This window comes from Xenopus laevis, chromosome 7S (assembly GCF_017654675.1).
Source record: "Xenopus laevis strain J_2021 chromosome 7S, Xenopus_laevis_v10.1, whole genome shotgun sequence".
Lineage (NCBI taxonomy): Eukaryota > Metazoa > Chordata > Amphibia > Anura > Pipidae > Xenopus > Xenopus laevis.
Genome location: NC_054384.1, coordinates 22,265,054 through 22,282,229, shown reverse-complemented (window position 1 = coordinate 22,282,229; position 17,176 = coordinate 22,265,054). Strand labels below are relative to the sequence as shown.

The 17,176-nt window shown below is 39.0% G+C and overlaps 1 protein-coding gene across 1 annotated transcript in view; it reads right to left on the bottom strand.

Moving 5' to 3' along the window:
* Positions 1 to 17,176, bottom strand: part of LOC108697436 — a 37,685-nt gene that overhangs the window by 17,049 nt on the left and 3,460 nt on the right. Inside the window, exon 2 of the mRNA XM_041570980.1 lies at positions 7,771 to 8,546. Coding sequence (XP_041426914.1) covers positions 7,771 to 8,546 — 776 coding nt within the window. The remainder of the gene's footprint in view (positions 1 to 7,770; positions 8,547 to 17,176) is intronic.

Sequence of the window (17,176 nt, the reverse complement as noted above, 5' to 3'; positions counted from 1 at the left end):
TGGCCATACATACTACAATTACGATCTTTCCTACGACCGTTGGTCCTATGAAAGATCTTTTGTCCACTTTACTAACGTTAAGATGTGCAGGTAAAAACAAAAATAATTCTTTAGTTCTATCCAATGATTCAGCATTAACGTGATGATGTTCGGGAACCTTTTATGGCGTCTGATTAAAATTTTCAGTCCTGCCCGATTGACCAATATCCAAGGCTTTATACCGATATCGGTCGCCTTTTCTCACACCACACTTGCAAAGATTATCGTACAAAAGATCTTTCGTACAATAATACAATATCTATCTATCTATCTATCTATCTATCTATCTATCTAATAGGTTTATAATGCTCCTCTTTCCTTTCTTCTCAATGAAGTGTTTTTGCCACATCCTTATCACACCCATGTACTGTAAATATATAAAAAAAAACAGAGAGGAATGTATGTTTCAGGAATGGAATTCCAAGGTCTTTTTTTTGCTAAGAAACCACTGGAGTGTTGCAAAATACAAAAGCTAGAAGCCGAATTAAGGGTTGTATGGAGAGACACAATTCTGAGAAATTTGTTTTAGGCCAAATACCTCCCTTGCAAGCCTTATCAGCTTTGGCTCTTTAAAGGTTTTCTTGGATCCAGTGTAGCAGGCTGCTCATACAAAGGAGAAATTTATGAAAAAAAGATCTGTTGGTTAACTGGATTAACAGGTTGCATGGAATTTAAGTTCTGGTCTTGTTATAGTGGTTTTCTAAACATCATTAATCCCGGAAAAAATAACAGGAAAGAAAAGTTAAAATGAAAAGAAAAAAAAAACATTTTGGATAAACAATAATTATACTCTGAACAGAGGGCAGAGAAAAAGGCTTTCCCTTTAAATGGACTGTGAGAATAAGCAGGTATAATCTCTGCCTAGAAAGCATCTCACTACTTCAGTCAGTACTTAGTAAATAAAAGGTTTAAGTGCCGTGATGGCACCCCTAGACAAATTCACCTTTCTGAACTATAAATAATAAGATAAATAATATGAAACGCTCTTCCCTTATTGCTACACCAGTCATAAAAAATATCTTATATATAAATAATATTATTTCAAATCAATGTGAATTTAACCCAGGCAGTGCAACCGATGTTACCAATGTTCGGGACATTCATGAACATGGTTGGACTGGGCCAGCGGGACACTGGGAAAAAACCTGGTGGGCCCCCACTCCTGTTGCCCAGATCCGCACCCTGTAGTTCCATTTCCTACCTACCGGCCCGAAGAAGGTCCCGAGGCCCGAAGAATGCAATGCAGTGCACACACTCTTGCACACACACACATGCACGCTCACGTGGTGCGCACATACACGCGCGGCGCAGCAGGGTACAGTGGCGGGTGATCCTGAGACTGCAGCCCCAGTGGGCCTCTGGCCCCCCCAGTCTGACCCTGCATGTTCTATTCCATTCATACTCCCTCATAGGGGTGCTGCACCAATGAGACAAGTTGAGAAACTTGCATCAGGCAGCAGAGGCCCCACTGTTTAGCAGGGGTGGCAAAAAAGCTCTCCTTGTAAATTTAAGCCAAATTTATGGTTTTCAAATTGCAATTGCACTCTTTGCACTTAAAAAGGTGAGAGTGGAGGGGGGTACACCTGGTCCCTCAGGTTGCTTATATAGCTTGTGTCTCATCTTCTTAAGCTTGCTATGTATGGCCTGAGTCAGCACAGCTTATGGGCCTGTGTATGGGGCCTTCAGGAGGTCCTGCCCAATGTTCCCTCTATACTGTGTGCTTGTGCAAGCGCACAAATTTAGAGGCCAATGTGCATACAGAATTGTGAGAATACATAAATTTTGACTTGCTGGTTTAGAAAGCGTCAACACAAGATTTTTTTTGTGCACACAGCAAAAAAAAAAAAGTAGAGGGAACACAACATTGGTCCTACCTGATCAATGTTTGGCTGAGAATCATCAGATATTAAAGGGGATCTATTGCGAAAATGAATATTCAATATAAGCTTCATCTTGCTGAAATAAGAAACTTTTATCATTCACTAGCATCATTCCTCTACTGAATTAGAAAGCTTTTCTAGAGTTCATAATCACATCCTAGAGCAGGGGCCTCCAACCTTTTTTTACCCATGAGATACATTTAATTGTAAAAAGAGTTGGGGAGCAACACAAGCCTGAAAAAAGTTCCTCGGGGAGCAAAATAGGGGCTGTGATTGGCTATTTGGTAGCCCCTTTGTTGACTGCCAGTCAAAAGGAGGCTTTGTTTGGCAGAACATTTGGTTGTGTGCAACCAACACTGGCCAGGAATGTAAAAATAAGCACCTGATATACACTGATATAAAGTGCTACTATGACTATTTTCTCCTACTATAGCCATCTAGTCCTATTGACCCCACTCCTTCTACCTGCAACTGCTTGCATGTGCAAGACCCAGAGCAGTTACCCCTAGTTTTAGTCCCTTAATCATGATGAGTTGAGACATGCCTAAGAATGAAATATCCTGTATTAAACATCATGCAAAAATGAGATACATTAAAAGGTTTTAAGTTTGTCCTAAGTTTGTCCTTGATAAGAAAGATTTAGTAAATGACAATGTTTCCTTGAAAAGCAGGGTGCGAACAGCTAACAAAGGAGATCCAAATTCTATTTCTCAGGCAGCTGGACAGTTCCTGCTCAAGTCTACAAAGCATTGCTAGCTTTTTGATCTGTTCTTCAACATCCTATTAGTCAGTAGTTATGTCTGCAGTTACTAGAAACAACCTAATGGCATGATTATCCCTTTCTTGTTTTCAACATCCCCTGGATAATTGAACAAAACCTGCTTTTCTTAAGCATTTTAAAAGTGTGTGAGTGTGACTGAGTCACTACTCAGAAGGGGAAATGTAATGACGCTACTGGCCGCGTGACGTTACGTACAAACAATAAACAGAATGTGTAATGAAGGTGGAGATGAAACACAAAGGGAAGTTTATGACTTGGAACTGCAACTGGTATTATCTTGCTTTACAGGGTCTATTGTAATTCTAGTTGAAAACACTCTGTGTAGCTCTGTGAAGTGACAATTTATATTGTATTTACCATTGGCTAGATTATTCTAGTACCTTATTGAATTCCTTGCCTGCCATGGACCGATGGAGTGGGATTTAAAAGACTTGTCTGCCATGCAGGATAAATTCTATGCCAACTATCCTTACCATGGGCCAGTGCGGCTTGCAGGATAAAAAAAAAGGGTGCCATTTGTTGAGCAAGGGATGGTGCCATTTGTTAAGCAAGAGATGAGCATAGTGCATCCCACCATGCCTTTATTGAATGAAAAATGGGCATCACTGTGGAATGCTGTCAGCTCTATTTTCACCAGAGACTTGTGTGGCCACATCCAAGTGCCTATTAAAAGTGCAAATTTTAATACTTTCCACACTACTTTCTTTTTCTTAACAGTCGACTTCCCCGGGCACTTTCAGTCAGGTAGGAAACACATGGTTTATGACCCACTTCCTTCAGAAAATGAAAGGGCAGGTCATCGAGCTAGGGAGTACATTTTTCTCTCTAGCAGGAGGATGACAGGTACAGTGGACACTTGAGTACTAGCTCTGAAACTGACACAATGGTTCCGGAAACCAGAAGGAGGCTACTGCCAGTGTTAGGGGCTGAAAATTAGTAATTCTACAGCAATTATCTTAATACAATGCCATAGTCAGCAGAGGTTATAGCTGTATTTATTTGAAATCTGTATGTATAAACATCCTACCATTGTTCACCACTGTCGTATAGGATAGCACTTTATGAATATACTTTAATAAGAATAATTAGAAGCCTCTCAATTCTTAAGTGGTGAAAGCAGTTATTGCTCCTTGCATTCCTAAGGATGTTTTGCCATAAATATAACATGACCAAGCAGCTGAAAACTAACAATAAAACACAGCCATGATATCCAGTGGACAGTTTAGTCATTTTAAGTTGGCAGGCACCCTGCATGGCCTGGAGACATTGGCTTGCACAGAGATACTGCAAAGAAACAAAGAACAATGGCAGTTAACCTAGCTAGGAAAATGGCACTCTCACTAAGGCAGATTGTTTGCTTTTCCTTCATACTAGGCTACATTTTATACAGTGCTAGAACTATTTTTCTGGCATTGAAAATGTGTATCCTATAAGGTATTCACAGTTGTTAGTTCTGATCCAATGTGCAGTATTAGCTGTGTACCTAAGGCTAGGGTCAAACGGGGCCAGAATCAGCCTGCTGAAATCTGTAGGGCGATTTCAGCCCCCACGGTGAGCAGTATACTCCATCTTCTTTCGTGTCCAGAACCTTTGTGTCGGCTCCGGTGCTGATTTCGGCCCACGTGTGGCCCTATCTTAAATTGTTGAGTTATTTTGTCACTGTGCTCCCAGGCTGAAAGTATTGCTGGGTACAGACACACCAGGGATTGGATCAGAGCAGAGAGGCAGTAGCCTAAACATTTTTTAAAAGTAATCACTTTGTTTACTATCTCTTTAAGTATCCCAATTAAACAATGACCAGCACTTGTTGTTTCTTAACAACAATTTTAATAGGCCAATTGTACATTTTTGCATTTGTTAATAATTTTAGATTTAAAGAAGGAATTGACTAATGACTAGATCTGGCCCTACATTACTTGTTTGTTAGGCTGCTGTTCTTTAATAATGATATCCCAGCTAGTTTATTGTAATTTGCTGGAAAACTAACTAATCCACTTCACCATGTGGCTGACAAGCTTATAGTTGCTTAAATAATATAAGCAAAAGAAACAATGTGTATGGCTAAAGTCATGGACAAGCGTGTTAAGAACCATCTTGCTTTCGGGTATCTTGCTTTTGGGTAATTCTGCCAAATGTTGATGATATTTCTTTAATACTTATTTATACAGTTCACAGTAGTTGATAATATTCATGCAATATCTTTTTCAGTTAGGAAGCAAGGTTTGCGTTATGGTTAACCACACCGTGGCCTGAAGGCATGTCCGTAGCGCGAATGTACTTGTGCCTTAAGCAGTCTACTGTAATTAGTTTAATTAGAAAAAGTCAGGTACCCGTGTACAAATATGTCCTGCAGCTCCAGAGCTTATAGACACAGGTCACATAATCATCTGGCAATTGTGCAGTGAAGTCCCAACATGACTTCTGTTGAGTATATCAGCCATTAACAACTACTGTGTTATTTCCCTATGGGACAACTAGACAGTGATTTTATAGCTGCAGTGAAATTACCCATGCGGTATAGTGATTGTTATGGCTGTCTCCAGAAAGTTGCCATGAAATTGCCCAGTTTTCAAGAACAAAGGGTAAGGCCAAATAAAATAAGCTTCGCTTATAAGTTAATGAAGCCTGACTTAATTTTTATGGTGCCACTGCCCTTAACAATTCTGACAGTCCTTTGGAAACCGTAACAGTGCTGTTTCGATAAGGCTAACATACTTTTTCTTTCTGTGGCCACTGACAAAACATTGATCCGTTCCCTACTTATATATCTAAGAAATCAGGTATAAAATGAGTGAGGTACAAAATACGTGACATTTTTAAAAAATGCCACATTTATTAAAAAAACATCCAGAAATGTATATTTGATTTGTCCGATGGATGTAATCTTTTTTAATTCAGCCTAAACACAGCCAACAATGCTATAATACTCTTTAATTTCTTCACTGTTTGCCATGTGTATGGAAGATTAATGTGCCTTTTGAAACAATGTCAAACAATCAACAATATCTCCGTTCATGAAACTGTTTTCATCAAAAGATAAATTGCCGGCTTGTTTTTTTTTTTTTAATGTCCAATAATGATACAGTTTTGCTATAAGTCAACTGTCTGTCAATGCTGAGTATAAATCTGAGCTCTGAAACTATAGGGAAAAAAAAGTACTAGCCACTTGCCAACAATCTTCTAAAGGCTGTTTTTTTGGAAATAACATTTCTGTGTAAAATGTAAATAATTAAGAAAATGTTGAGCCCAAGATTTTTGATGATTATACCACCGGGAAAAACTGCAGATCTAGTGAGGCAGGAATAAATTCCACACGTTTGTGTTTAAATGTTTTTTTGTATGTGCTTTAAGCATTATGTAATGGGTGTTGTTGCTTTGCACTGGGCAGCAGTTCATGTGATTTTTGTTCGGTACGAGGGACAATTGCAAATTAACTGAATAAGAATAAAACTGATGGAAGGTGGAAAGGTTGTTGTCTATTCCAGAGACAGAGATCAGGGCTTTTCAAGCAAATAAAGTGTCTTGTTTAATGTGAAAATTCAATTCATTTAATAATATAACCAAGGTACCGCTCCCCGAACATTCTTCTCCAGGTTTCCATTCTTAATCCTTCCTAAAATCTGCTTTGCCTTAATGTTAATTGAAGGGGAACAAGAATCCCGTAGTTTGATTAATTGGCCAATAAATTCTCCAATGACCCTGGAAGACTGAAAAAAGTGTTTTTTCAAAATGTATTTGGCTCCTAAACCCATGGGCTTTTCTTAGCTATAATGCAAACCATTTGGCTGAGGTTTAGGGATTTTTTTCTGCAAAGGATTAAATTACACCTCATCTTTTTCATTTAATTCAGTGTTCCACTTTGCTTGCAGTTATTTATTTTTCAATTCTCTGTTTTAATTCACTCTTTCTCATCGTATCCCCTGTATTATTGTATAATGTGTAGTCCTTGCCACATGCAGTAACTGGCACATAGACAAAGTATACCCCCTCAGCCCACTGCTGTACACTTAAAGCTAAATCCAATGGTAGGCATGGCCGCATTTATATATATATAGGTTGCCCCTAGGCCGGGACCTCTTGTCGCCCCATTCCTCCCTTCAGGCTCCCACCTTTATAAGTGTGCGTACGGATGCACAAGACTTATCTCATTGGCATGCCACCCTAAAATTATGCCACCCTAGGCCCAGGCCTTTGTGGCCTTTAAACAAATCCGGGCCTGATGACAGGACCCCCCTAAAACAGCCGCCCTAGGCACAGACTTTCAGATTCCTATAGAGAAATACAGCCCTGGTTATCAGTAAGCAAGATGGAACATTTTGACCCAACTCTAAAGTTCCTCATTTTATTAAGTAGAATTCCACCCAAAAACACTGACAGAGTTGACGGTTTTGAAATCTAAGAAGTAGGGATGGGCGAGTTTGTTCCGTTTTGCCAAAAATTTGCCTCCCGCCCATTAAAGTTTTTTTTGACGCGCGTCTTTTTATTTTGATGCACAACGCCATACAGGTCTATGGGTGTCATTTTTTCGGCAAAACAAGGTGAGAAAATTCGCCCATACCTACTAAGAAGTAATGCATCAAAACAATGAGGAAATGTAACAAATGAAAGGGACTTTCTGAGTTGTTATCTAGCCAATCCCATTCACTTCAAAAGCCAGGAACTGCACTAAACTCATAAGAAAGTCTCAAACTGTAGTTTACTACAAAGGGAACAATGTCAGCTACACTCTGTCTAAAGGGGTAGAACATCATAAAACTAACATTTAACTAACTTGCAATTACTTCTTGTATGTGTGTGTAGTTTCTTTTTCAAATATTTAAATTTTTTATTCTGTATTTTTCAAGCATGGAATTTCATCAGTAATAGGGCCATCCTGCTTGTAACCCTTGCTGAATTATAACTTTTGCCAAAAGGAAGTACAATCATCATGAGGCATAACTTTTATATTTCATTTACTGAGTCTTCAGATTTACAGTTAACAGACAGTAGGCTGTTTTAGGCAAAGACAAGCCCTTAATATGTATAGCTTTCTATATAAAACTTTTCTAAATATTATATTGTTATTCTTACCTCACTGAGTCTGCAACATTCGTCCATGTATTCATCCAGACTGTCACTTGTTGGGTATCTTTTCAGTTGGTTGTCCATATGCATATCATCAATCCCATCAAAGGTGTCTTTGTAAAAATCATTCATGGATTTGCTGTCGTCTCCCATCGCAGATGAAAGTTTATCACTGGAGACGTCTTCTGTAGATTTGTTTTGGCTATTGCTGGATGGCAAGTCCATATCCTCTTCCTCTTCTTGGCACTCTATGAAATCTTCCATGGTAGTTTCAGGATCCTCTCCACTTTGTGTAACATTACTAATGTAGTCCTCAGAGTGTTCAATTCCATTGAGAAATGTGTGGCTCTCTTCTTTGAGGGCATGTGGCTTTATTTCCAGATGACCTACAGTGGGAGATGAAGATGCACTGAGTACCCCAGAATCACATGAAGAGTCCCGCCTGTGCATCACAAAGCTCTTTTCAGACCCTTTAGGAGTAGATGGCGAATTGGCACCGCTTGGCATCTCAACACCGGAATCCTCGGATTCAAATTTATATAACTTTTTCAAGCGGGAAATTGAATCCGAGACTGCCAGCCGAGAGAGCTTATTGTCATAGACTGTTCCAGATTGGTTTCCTTTATTGGGCAAATTACTTTGCTGATCAGAGGATTTGTGGAGTTGGAGAAAGGTGTTTCCATTTGGGCAACATGATTCTATCAGGTCAGGATCACTTTCTTGAGTTATTTTCTTTATTTGTGTCAGGACCACCTCTCCCCCAGTTTCAGCTGTCTTTTTCCCTGTTAAAAAGTCAGATACTTTAGACAAGAATATATATAGATCGGTTTTGTACTATATTTGCTATTGTGTTCTGTAAACTTTGACTAAACTCAAGCAAATCTTATTGCTAAATCACATGGGATTGGTAATGAATAGAATAATGTTTTGCTTCTGAGCAAGTGTTCATCCAGTACTGCAAATCATTTGCATAAATGACTCGAGAAAGATACAACAGGTCTTTGCATGAAGCCATTTATTCTGTCACAATGCATAATAATTCATTAAAATAGCGCTATTTTTATAAAACTTGAGTGTTTTGTCTTATTACTAAGGTCAAAGGATAATAGGAATATAATGTGTAAGATCATGCAGTCTAACTTCACCAGCAAACCATCAGCCGTAAAAGATGCCAAATGTGACACTAGTTCCAGGGTGTTTTCTCCATAAATAAATATTTTCCCCCATTTTTTCTTTTTTTGCTTTAGTGAACAAGTACTTAACTTGGCAACTCTAAAATAAATGTAACCTAGCCACATAGTAGTTACACATTACCCCATGGTGTTGATATTGACTTCCCCTGCCTTTGTTGTCTGGTTATAGACATAAATACGTATTAGTTATTATTAGTATTTATTTGTTTCTACAATTTAGAGCTAAAGCCCCACTAATATTTGTATAGAACCATATCAAAGAAAAACATACCGTAGTTAAAACCCCTCAATAATATCTGTATTTCTCTGTCTTCATTTATTTTTAATTATATAACCAGTGTCCATCAATTCCTATAATCCCCATTATATCTTTTTATTAGATATCTTTGTGAATATATGAGAAACAAGGTCAGGAACTGTTAATTCTCAACCTGATAACCTCCATCTCACTGACACATTTCCTGCTTTTTATGTTTCGGCCTGAGTCTTACTTTATCAGTTTTAAGGTAGAAGACCCACTTAACAGACATTCCTTTGTAGGATGATAACAAGTTCCTTTCTTTATACTGAGTAACAGAATGTGCACCTGCTTAGCTTCATGAGTTAGGTTTGCCAAACAGCACAAACATAGTTGACCTTGCTTGCCCTTGAATTGGTAATGCATTCTAATATGTCCACTATAGTTCAAGTGTAAAGGCAGAATGACAGTTTCATGCCCAGCAACGGCCATGTAGACATTGTATCATCACTTCATACCATTATAAGAAGTTCTGAATTATATTTGATTGGAGGAATCTAATTAGGAAAGTATTAAACAAGATAAAAACTTGCCATGCATTGTTAGAGGTTAGCAGCACCAGTGTGATAGTGAACTCTAACACACATCTGAATCGTTAATGCCCAATGCAAATAGCACAGAGGGTAAAAGCAGTTTGGACAAATTGTTCTACATAACATTCTTGAACTACATATTTGCTTGAATGCATATGGGCGATATCAGATCAGTCATTCTCCATAGACAGCAACAACATAAGCTATAACTTTAAGGGGTATGCTGTGTTGTGGAAATGTTCTTTAACAAAGCAAACAGGGTCACAGGGTTACATAGTTAAATTGGGTTGAAAAAAGACAAAGTCCATCAAGTTCAACCCCTCCAAATGAAAACCCAGCATCCATACATACACCCCTCTCTACTTTTAATTAAATTCTATATACCCATACCTATACTAACTATAGAGCTTAGTATCACAATAGCCTTTGATATTATGTCTGTCCAAAAAATCATCCAAGCCATTCTTAAAGGCATTAACTGAATCAGCCATCACAACATCACCCGGCAGTGCATTCCACAACCTCACTGTCCTGACTGTGAAGAACCCCCTACGTTGCTTCAAATGAAAGTTCTTTTCCTCTAGTCTAAAGGGGAGGCCTCTGGTACGGTGATCCACTTTATGGGTAAAAAGGTCCCCTGCCATTTGTCTATAATGTCCTCTAATGTACTTGTAAAGTGTAATCATGTCCCCACGCAAGCGCCTTTTTTCCAGAGAAAACAACCCCAACCTTGACAGTCTACCCTCATAATTTAAGTCTTCCGTCCCTCTAACCAGTTTAGTTGCACTTAGTCTCTGCACTCTCTCCAGCTCATTTATATCCCTCTTAAGGACTGGAGTCCAAAACTGCACTGCATACTCCAGATGAGGCCTTACCAGGGACCTATAAAGAGGCATAATTATGTTTTCATCCCTTGAGTTAATGCCCTTTTTTATGCAAGACAGAACTTTATTTGCTTTAGTAGCCACAGAATGACACTGCCTAGAGTTAGACAACGTGTTATCTACAAAGACCCCTAGATCCTTCTCATTTAAGGAAACTCCCAACACACTGCCATTTAGTGTATAACTTGCATTTATATTATTTTTGCCAAAGTGCATAACCTTGCATTTATCAACATTGAACCTCATTTTCCAGTTTTCTGCCCAGTTTTCCAGTTTAGACAAATCACTCTGCAAAGTGGCAGCATCCTGCATGGAACCTATAGTTCTGCACAATTTAGTATCATCTGCAAAAATAGAAACAGTACTTTCAATGCCCACCTCCAGGTCATTAATAAACAAGTTGAAAAGCAAGGGACCTAGTACAGAGCCCTGCGGTACTCCACTAACAACACTGGTCCAATTAGAAAATGTTCCATTTACCACCACTCTTTGTAGTCTATCTTTTAGCCAGTTCTCTATCCAGGTACAAATACTATGTTCCAGGCCAACATTCCTTAATTTAACCAGTAACATTCTGTGTGGCACTGTATCAAATGCTTTAGCAAAATCTAAGTAAATCACATCCACTGCCATCCCAGAATCGAGGTCTCTACTTACATTCTCATAAAAAGAAATTAAGTTAGGTGCCACACCTTCCAGCTTTCTCAAAATAAAAATAGTTTTAGTCCGTACCCCTTCTTCCCAAAATATGCAAAATTATGCCCAGCAACACCATGGGGCAGATTGATTAAAGGACAAATTGTCGCCAGCGACCGATTCGCACACATCACACCACTTCGCCAGGCGCAAATTCGCTACCACTACGCTAATTCACAAATATGCAAAGTTGCGCCCTGGGGCGCCGAACACTGGTGACTTTTCGCTAGCGTTACTTCTGCAGTGCGAGCATTTCATAGCGAAGATGCACTAGAGTTCGTTTGTGCCTAGCGAAAATTCGCAGTGATCTTGCGCTTAGGTCAATTTGCATAGGGCAGGTAATTTAAAGTTGTATGAACGTCTTTATTATAAATGTTGGTGCAAATGCTTGAAATTACCACTTTTTAGTACGAATGTCCAGGGAACCTTAATAAAGACAAGTGAGTTAAAGGAGAAGGAAAGGTAAATTACAAGTAAAGTTATATACATTGGCCACAAAGTTGAGAGATACTTACAGGAATCGTTCCTCTATATGTTTTTCCCTGTTGCTGTAACCCAAGATCATATTGCAAATTTTTGCAAGGTGCATATAATAAAAAAGCCATCCCTCTTGCTATCCAAATTGGCTCTAATAGGGCTCGCACATGCGCAGTAGAAATTTTGCAAGCCCTGCGCATGCGTACCAGATTCCCCCATGCGAGCGGTAATCAGTTCAGGTGGTACAAGGCAACGTCATCGTTGCGCACTTCACAGAGGGAGACACAGGATGTGACGCGCACACGGCCAACATGGCGGCCGCAAAGTCAGTAGTGGGCTAAAACTTCAATGGCTTGGTGTCAGTGCGGGAGACCGAATTGGGCAGCGCAAGTATAGCGGTTCAGGAGGGGTGCGTCCGAGCAACAGTTACAGATAGGTATTAAAAAGTACCTTTCCTTCTCCTTTAATATAATGCCCTACAGATGAGCCCTCTGTAAAATGAAAGTTCCATATGTAAGGAAATATATGGAGAAAACTGGTTACCCAAAAAAAGTTTTGCAGGCAATTCTGCTTAAAAAAAGGAAAAGTCGCCAGCGTTTTTGGAACTTTAATGCATTTTCGACACACAGGATATGATGTAAGTGACAGAAGATTGAGGAAGATCTAGCTTCTTTTTAGCACTTCGCCTGGTCTGAGGTGGCCAAGTCAACTCTGGCAAAAGAGGTAACGTTCATTAAAATTCACACTTTACTGAATACCGGTCGCAAGAGTAAAAAGTCATCTGGCGGTAGAGAGCAAATAATTGATAGTGATGGTCCCGTTCGCTAGCAAATTGTTGCCTGCGCATGGTATTTCTGCTGAAATGTCGCTATCGTTAGCTACTTCATCCTTTAGTAAATCTGCCCCCTATATCTTTGGGGCAGATTTATTAAGGGTCGAATTTCGAGGGTTAATAAACCCTCAAATTCGACCCTCGAAGTAAAATCCTTCAAATTCGAATATCGAATTGAAGGATTTAAGCGCAAATACTTAGATCGAACGATCAAATAAAAATCGTTCGATCGAACGATAAAATCCTTCGAATCGAACGATAAAATCCTTCGAATCGAACGATTCAAAGGATTTTAATCGATCGATCGAAGAATTTTATCGTTCGATCGAACGATTTTTATTTGATCATAAACTGTCGAAGTATGTAGTCGAAGTATTTTTTAAAGAGACAGTACTTCAACTATCGAATGGACGAATAGTTTTTTTCATTCGAATCCTTCACTCAAGCTTAGTAAATGTGCCCCTTTGTGTCTATAGCCAGCTAAGTATCACTAGAAAGATAAAATTACATAAGGGCTTCCCCCATTCATCCAAATGTGAAATTGTAGCTGAGTCACATCTTTCTGTCCATTCCAGCTCTTTCTTATTTTCCCTTGAGTGATAAGGGATTTGTCAAAAGCCTCTCCATAGAAATGAGGTCAGGGGTCACTGTGTAAGGTTTGTCCTAGAGTTGTTCCACACCATAGGCAATCAATACCTTTGCTACAATCCTACTTAAAGGGGTCGTTCACCTTTGGGATAACTTTAATGCGTATGATGTAGAGAGGGATATTCTGAGACAATTTGCAATTTGTTTTCAGTTTTAATTATTGACGGTTTTTGAGTTATTAAGCTTTTTATTCAGCAGCTCTTCAATTTGCATCTTAACCAATCTGGTAAATAGGGTCCAAATTACCCTAGCAACCATGCATTGATTTGAATAAGAGACTGGAATATGAATAGGAGAGGCCTGAATAGAAGGATCAGTAATATAAAGTAACAATAACAATACATTTGTAGCTTTACGGAGCATTTGTTTTTTTAGAAGGGAGTCAGCGAAGCCCATTTGAAAGCTGCAAAGAGTCAGAAGAAAAAGACAAATAACTATAAAACTAAAAAAATAAATAATGAAAAACAATTGAAAAGTTGCTTAGAATTGTGCCGTGCTTTAACATAATAAAAGTTACTGTAAAGGTGAGCCCCCCTTTTAATTTCACATACGTGTGAAATTCAGTGAAGCAAGAAAAAGAAGTGAAAGATGCGTTTTTACATTTTATCTCAATCTTCAATGAACTGTCTGCTTTGTCTATGGAATAAGTATAACTATAGCTACTGTAGTTGTACACAGTACCCGACCGAACCAAAGCAAAAGCCTTAAATTCATGTGACTTTTAATTTCATGTGAGCTCTGGACAACTGAAAGCAATAATGTTTTGTTTACAGATGATTCAATTTTTTTAATTAAAATTAAAATATACAAATTAGGGGTTTTATTTGGTCTGGAATTTGGGGGGATCCTTGTGGTAGTGGACACAGCAAGCTGCATATTTTGAAAGGAGGCATAGGGGCAGATTTACTAAAGGACGAGGTGACTAACGCTGGCGAAGATTCAGGGACTTTACAGATTTACTAATGCAGGCGTCACTTCTCTAGCGAAGGAGATAGACGCTAGTGGTGATTCACACTCTATCGAATTTTCACTCTGGCTAATGGACGTTACTCCGAAAATTCACTAAGATGCGTATTTTACTGAGCGTTACCTCTTTTTCCAGACTTGACTTCGCCAGCTCAGACCAGGCAAAGTGCATTGGAGTGTATAGATCTTCCTCATTCTTCTGTTACTTACATCATATTTTTTAGGGTAAAAAGTTTCCAAAAAAACACTGGCGTCTTTTCCGTTTTTCAGAGTGATAGCCTGCAAAAGTCCTTAAATTTTTTTTTGGGGTAACCGGATTCCCCCATACATTTTCTAACATATGACACATAAACTATACACTGGGCTCATGTGTAGGACATTATAACAACTCTATTTTCTTTATTAAGTTTCCCTGGACTTGTGTAATGTAATGTATTTGCTGCAACATATACGTCCATTCAAGTTTAAATTTCCCGCCATATGCAAATTAGCCTGAGCGAAGACCTCTAACGAAGTTGCGCTAGGCAGAATTGAATGCTAGCGCATCTTCGCTTTGAAGATTTGGCGACAATTTGCCAGCATTCCGCACCCTGGATGCAACTTTGTATTTTAGTAAATTAGCGTTGACTAATTCATTTTCGACTGGCGAAGTGTTGTGAGGGCTGCAAAACCGTCTGGCGAATTTTCACCGTAGTCAGTAAACTTACCCAAAGTGTTCTAGCAACCGAGAGTCTTGAGCATCAGTACTCTCTACAAACAGGCATCCATTTGTATTGAGCTTTCAAATTTCTCTGGATCAAGTTTAAGGGGCCGATTCACTAACTTCGAGTGAAGGATTCGAAGTAACAAAAATTTCGAATTTCGAAGTGTTTTTTGGGCTACTTCGACCATCGAATGGGCTACTTCGACCTTCGACTTCGACTACGAATCGGAGGATTCGAACTAAAAATCGTTCGACTATTCGACCATTCGATAGTCGAAGTACTGTCTCTTTAAGAAAAAATTTTGACCCCCTAGTTCGCCATCTAAAAGCTACCGAACCCAATGTTAGCCTATGGGGAAGGTCCCCATAGGCTTTCCTAAGTTTTTTTGATCGAACGATATTCCTTCGATCGTTGGATTAAAATCCTTTGAATCGTTCGATTCGAAGGATTTTATTGCGCGATCCAAGGAATAATACTTTGATCGTTCGATCGCACTATTTGCGCTAAAATCCTTCGACTTCGATATTCGAAGTCGAAGGATTTTAATTCCCAGTCGAATATCGAGGGTTAACTAACCCTCGATATTCGACCCTTTGTGAATCGGCCCCCAAAAGTCCTGACTAAATTTAGACAATCTCGCTGTTTCGTTGGAGAATGCTCTCACACCTCTCCAGTGTTCTCAAGAGATCTGGTGGTGGGGAATTCAATGGGAAGACACACAACGTCATGCATCTGAATACTGACAAGAGGACAGATAAGACATTCTGGGCATGTTAAAACCAGAACAAAGAAGACTGAAGGGTAAATGTCAACCGTGTTTAGTATCTTAAAGGAAATAAAGAGCATTACATTGTTGTATTTGTTAAAACAGCTCTGTTGTTCTGTTAGAGCAACCAGACGACACTGTAACAACACCGCTGATCTAATGCATCATTTAAACCTTCTGAAAGTTTCAGCGGTGTGTTTTTATAATTTAAGGCTTCAGACACAAAGAAAAAAAAAATAATAACCTGTTTTCAAAATATACGGCTTGATCTGTGGCAGGGATAAGATCATGTGGTGTTTGGACAGGCTGAGAGTCACTGTCTTTAAACAGCTCCCAATCATGTTTAGACAGATGTTATAAGGTATGGAATAGACTTCATTTGCTCAAAGGCAGTCTGCTAATTCCAGCATCTCTTTGATCAGGATCCAGCTTAAAACAATCCCATTACACTGGGATGGTACAAGAATCTATAGCTGCAGTTTCAAATTTGTATCATTGTTTCAGATTGGAACAAGAGTCATGGACAACAAATAAGTTCTGACCTAGGGCTGCACTTATTAAGCCCCTACGATTGAACCTTTTTTTTTACAGTACAACATTTATGTTTTTAATATATTTCATAAACCAGCCAAGAAAAAAAGTGCAGAGCCTGTGTACAGTAAGGGGCAAATTCATCAAGGGTCGAATATTGAGGGTTAATTAACCCCCGATATTCGACTGGGAATGAAAATCCTTCGACTTTGAATATCGAAGACGAAGGATTTTGCGCAAATACTTCGATCGAGCGATCAAAGGAATAGTCGATTGAACAATTAAATCCTTCGAATTGAACGATTGGAAGGATTTTAATCCAACGATCAAAGGATTATCCTTCGACCAAAAAAACTCAGCCAAGCCTATGGGGACCTTCCCCATAGGCTAACATTGGGTTCAGTAGCTTTTAGGTGGCAAACTAGGGGGTCGAAGTTTTTTCTTAAAGAGACAGTACTTCAACTATCGAATGGTCGAATAGTCGAACGATTTTTAGTTCTAATCCTTCGATTCAAAGTCAAAGTCGTAGTCGAAGGTCGAAGTAGCCCATTCGATGGTTGAAGTAGCCAAAAAACACTTTGAAATTCAAAGTATTTTTTCTTCTATTCCTTCACTCGAAGTTAATTAATTGGCCCCTAAATGTTCCTTTTCTGCATATTTGCACTTATACCCATGAGTGGGATTAGCCATGTTCTTTGCTTTGGCTGAATTCTTCCCAACAGATTTCATTTAGACACAGCGATCACTATGGCAGCTCTCATGCATATGTTTAATACAAACATGCAGAGTAGGAATGTTCTGTGCATGTAATAATTCATTCCTTCCATAGTGGAAGTCATGTAAGATGCCGAGTTAGGAGATCATAGGGGTATTTTTATACCCTG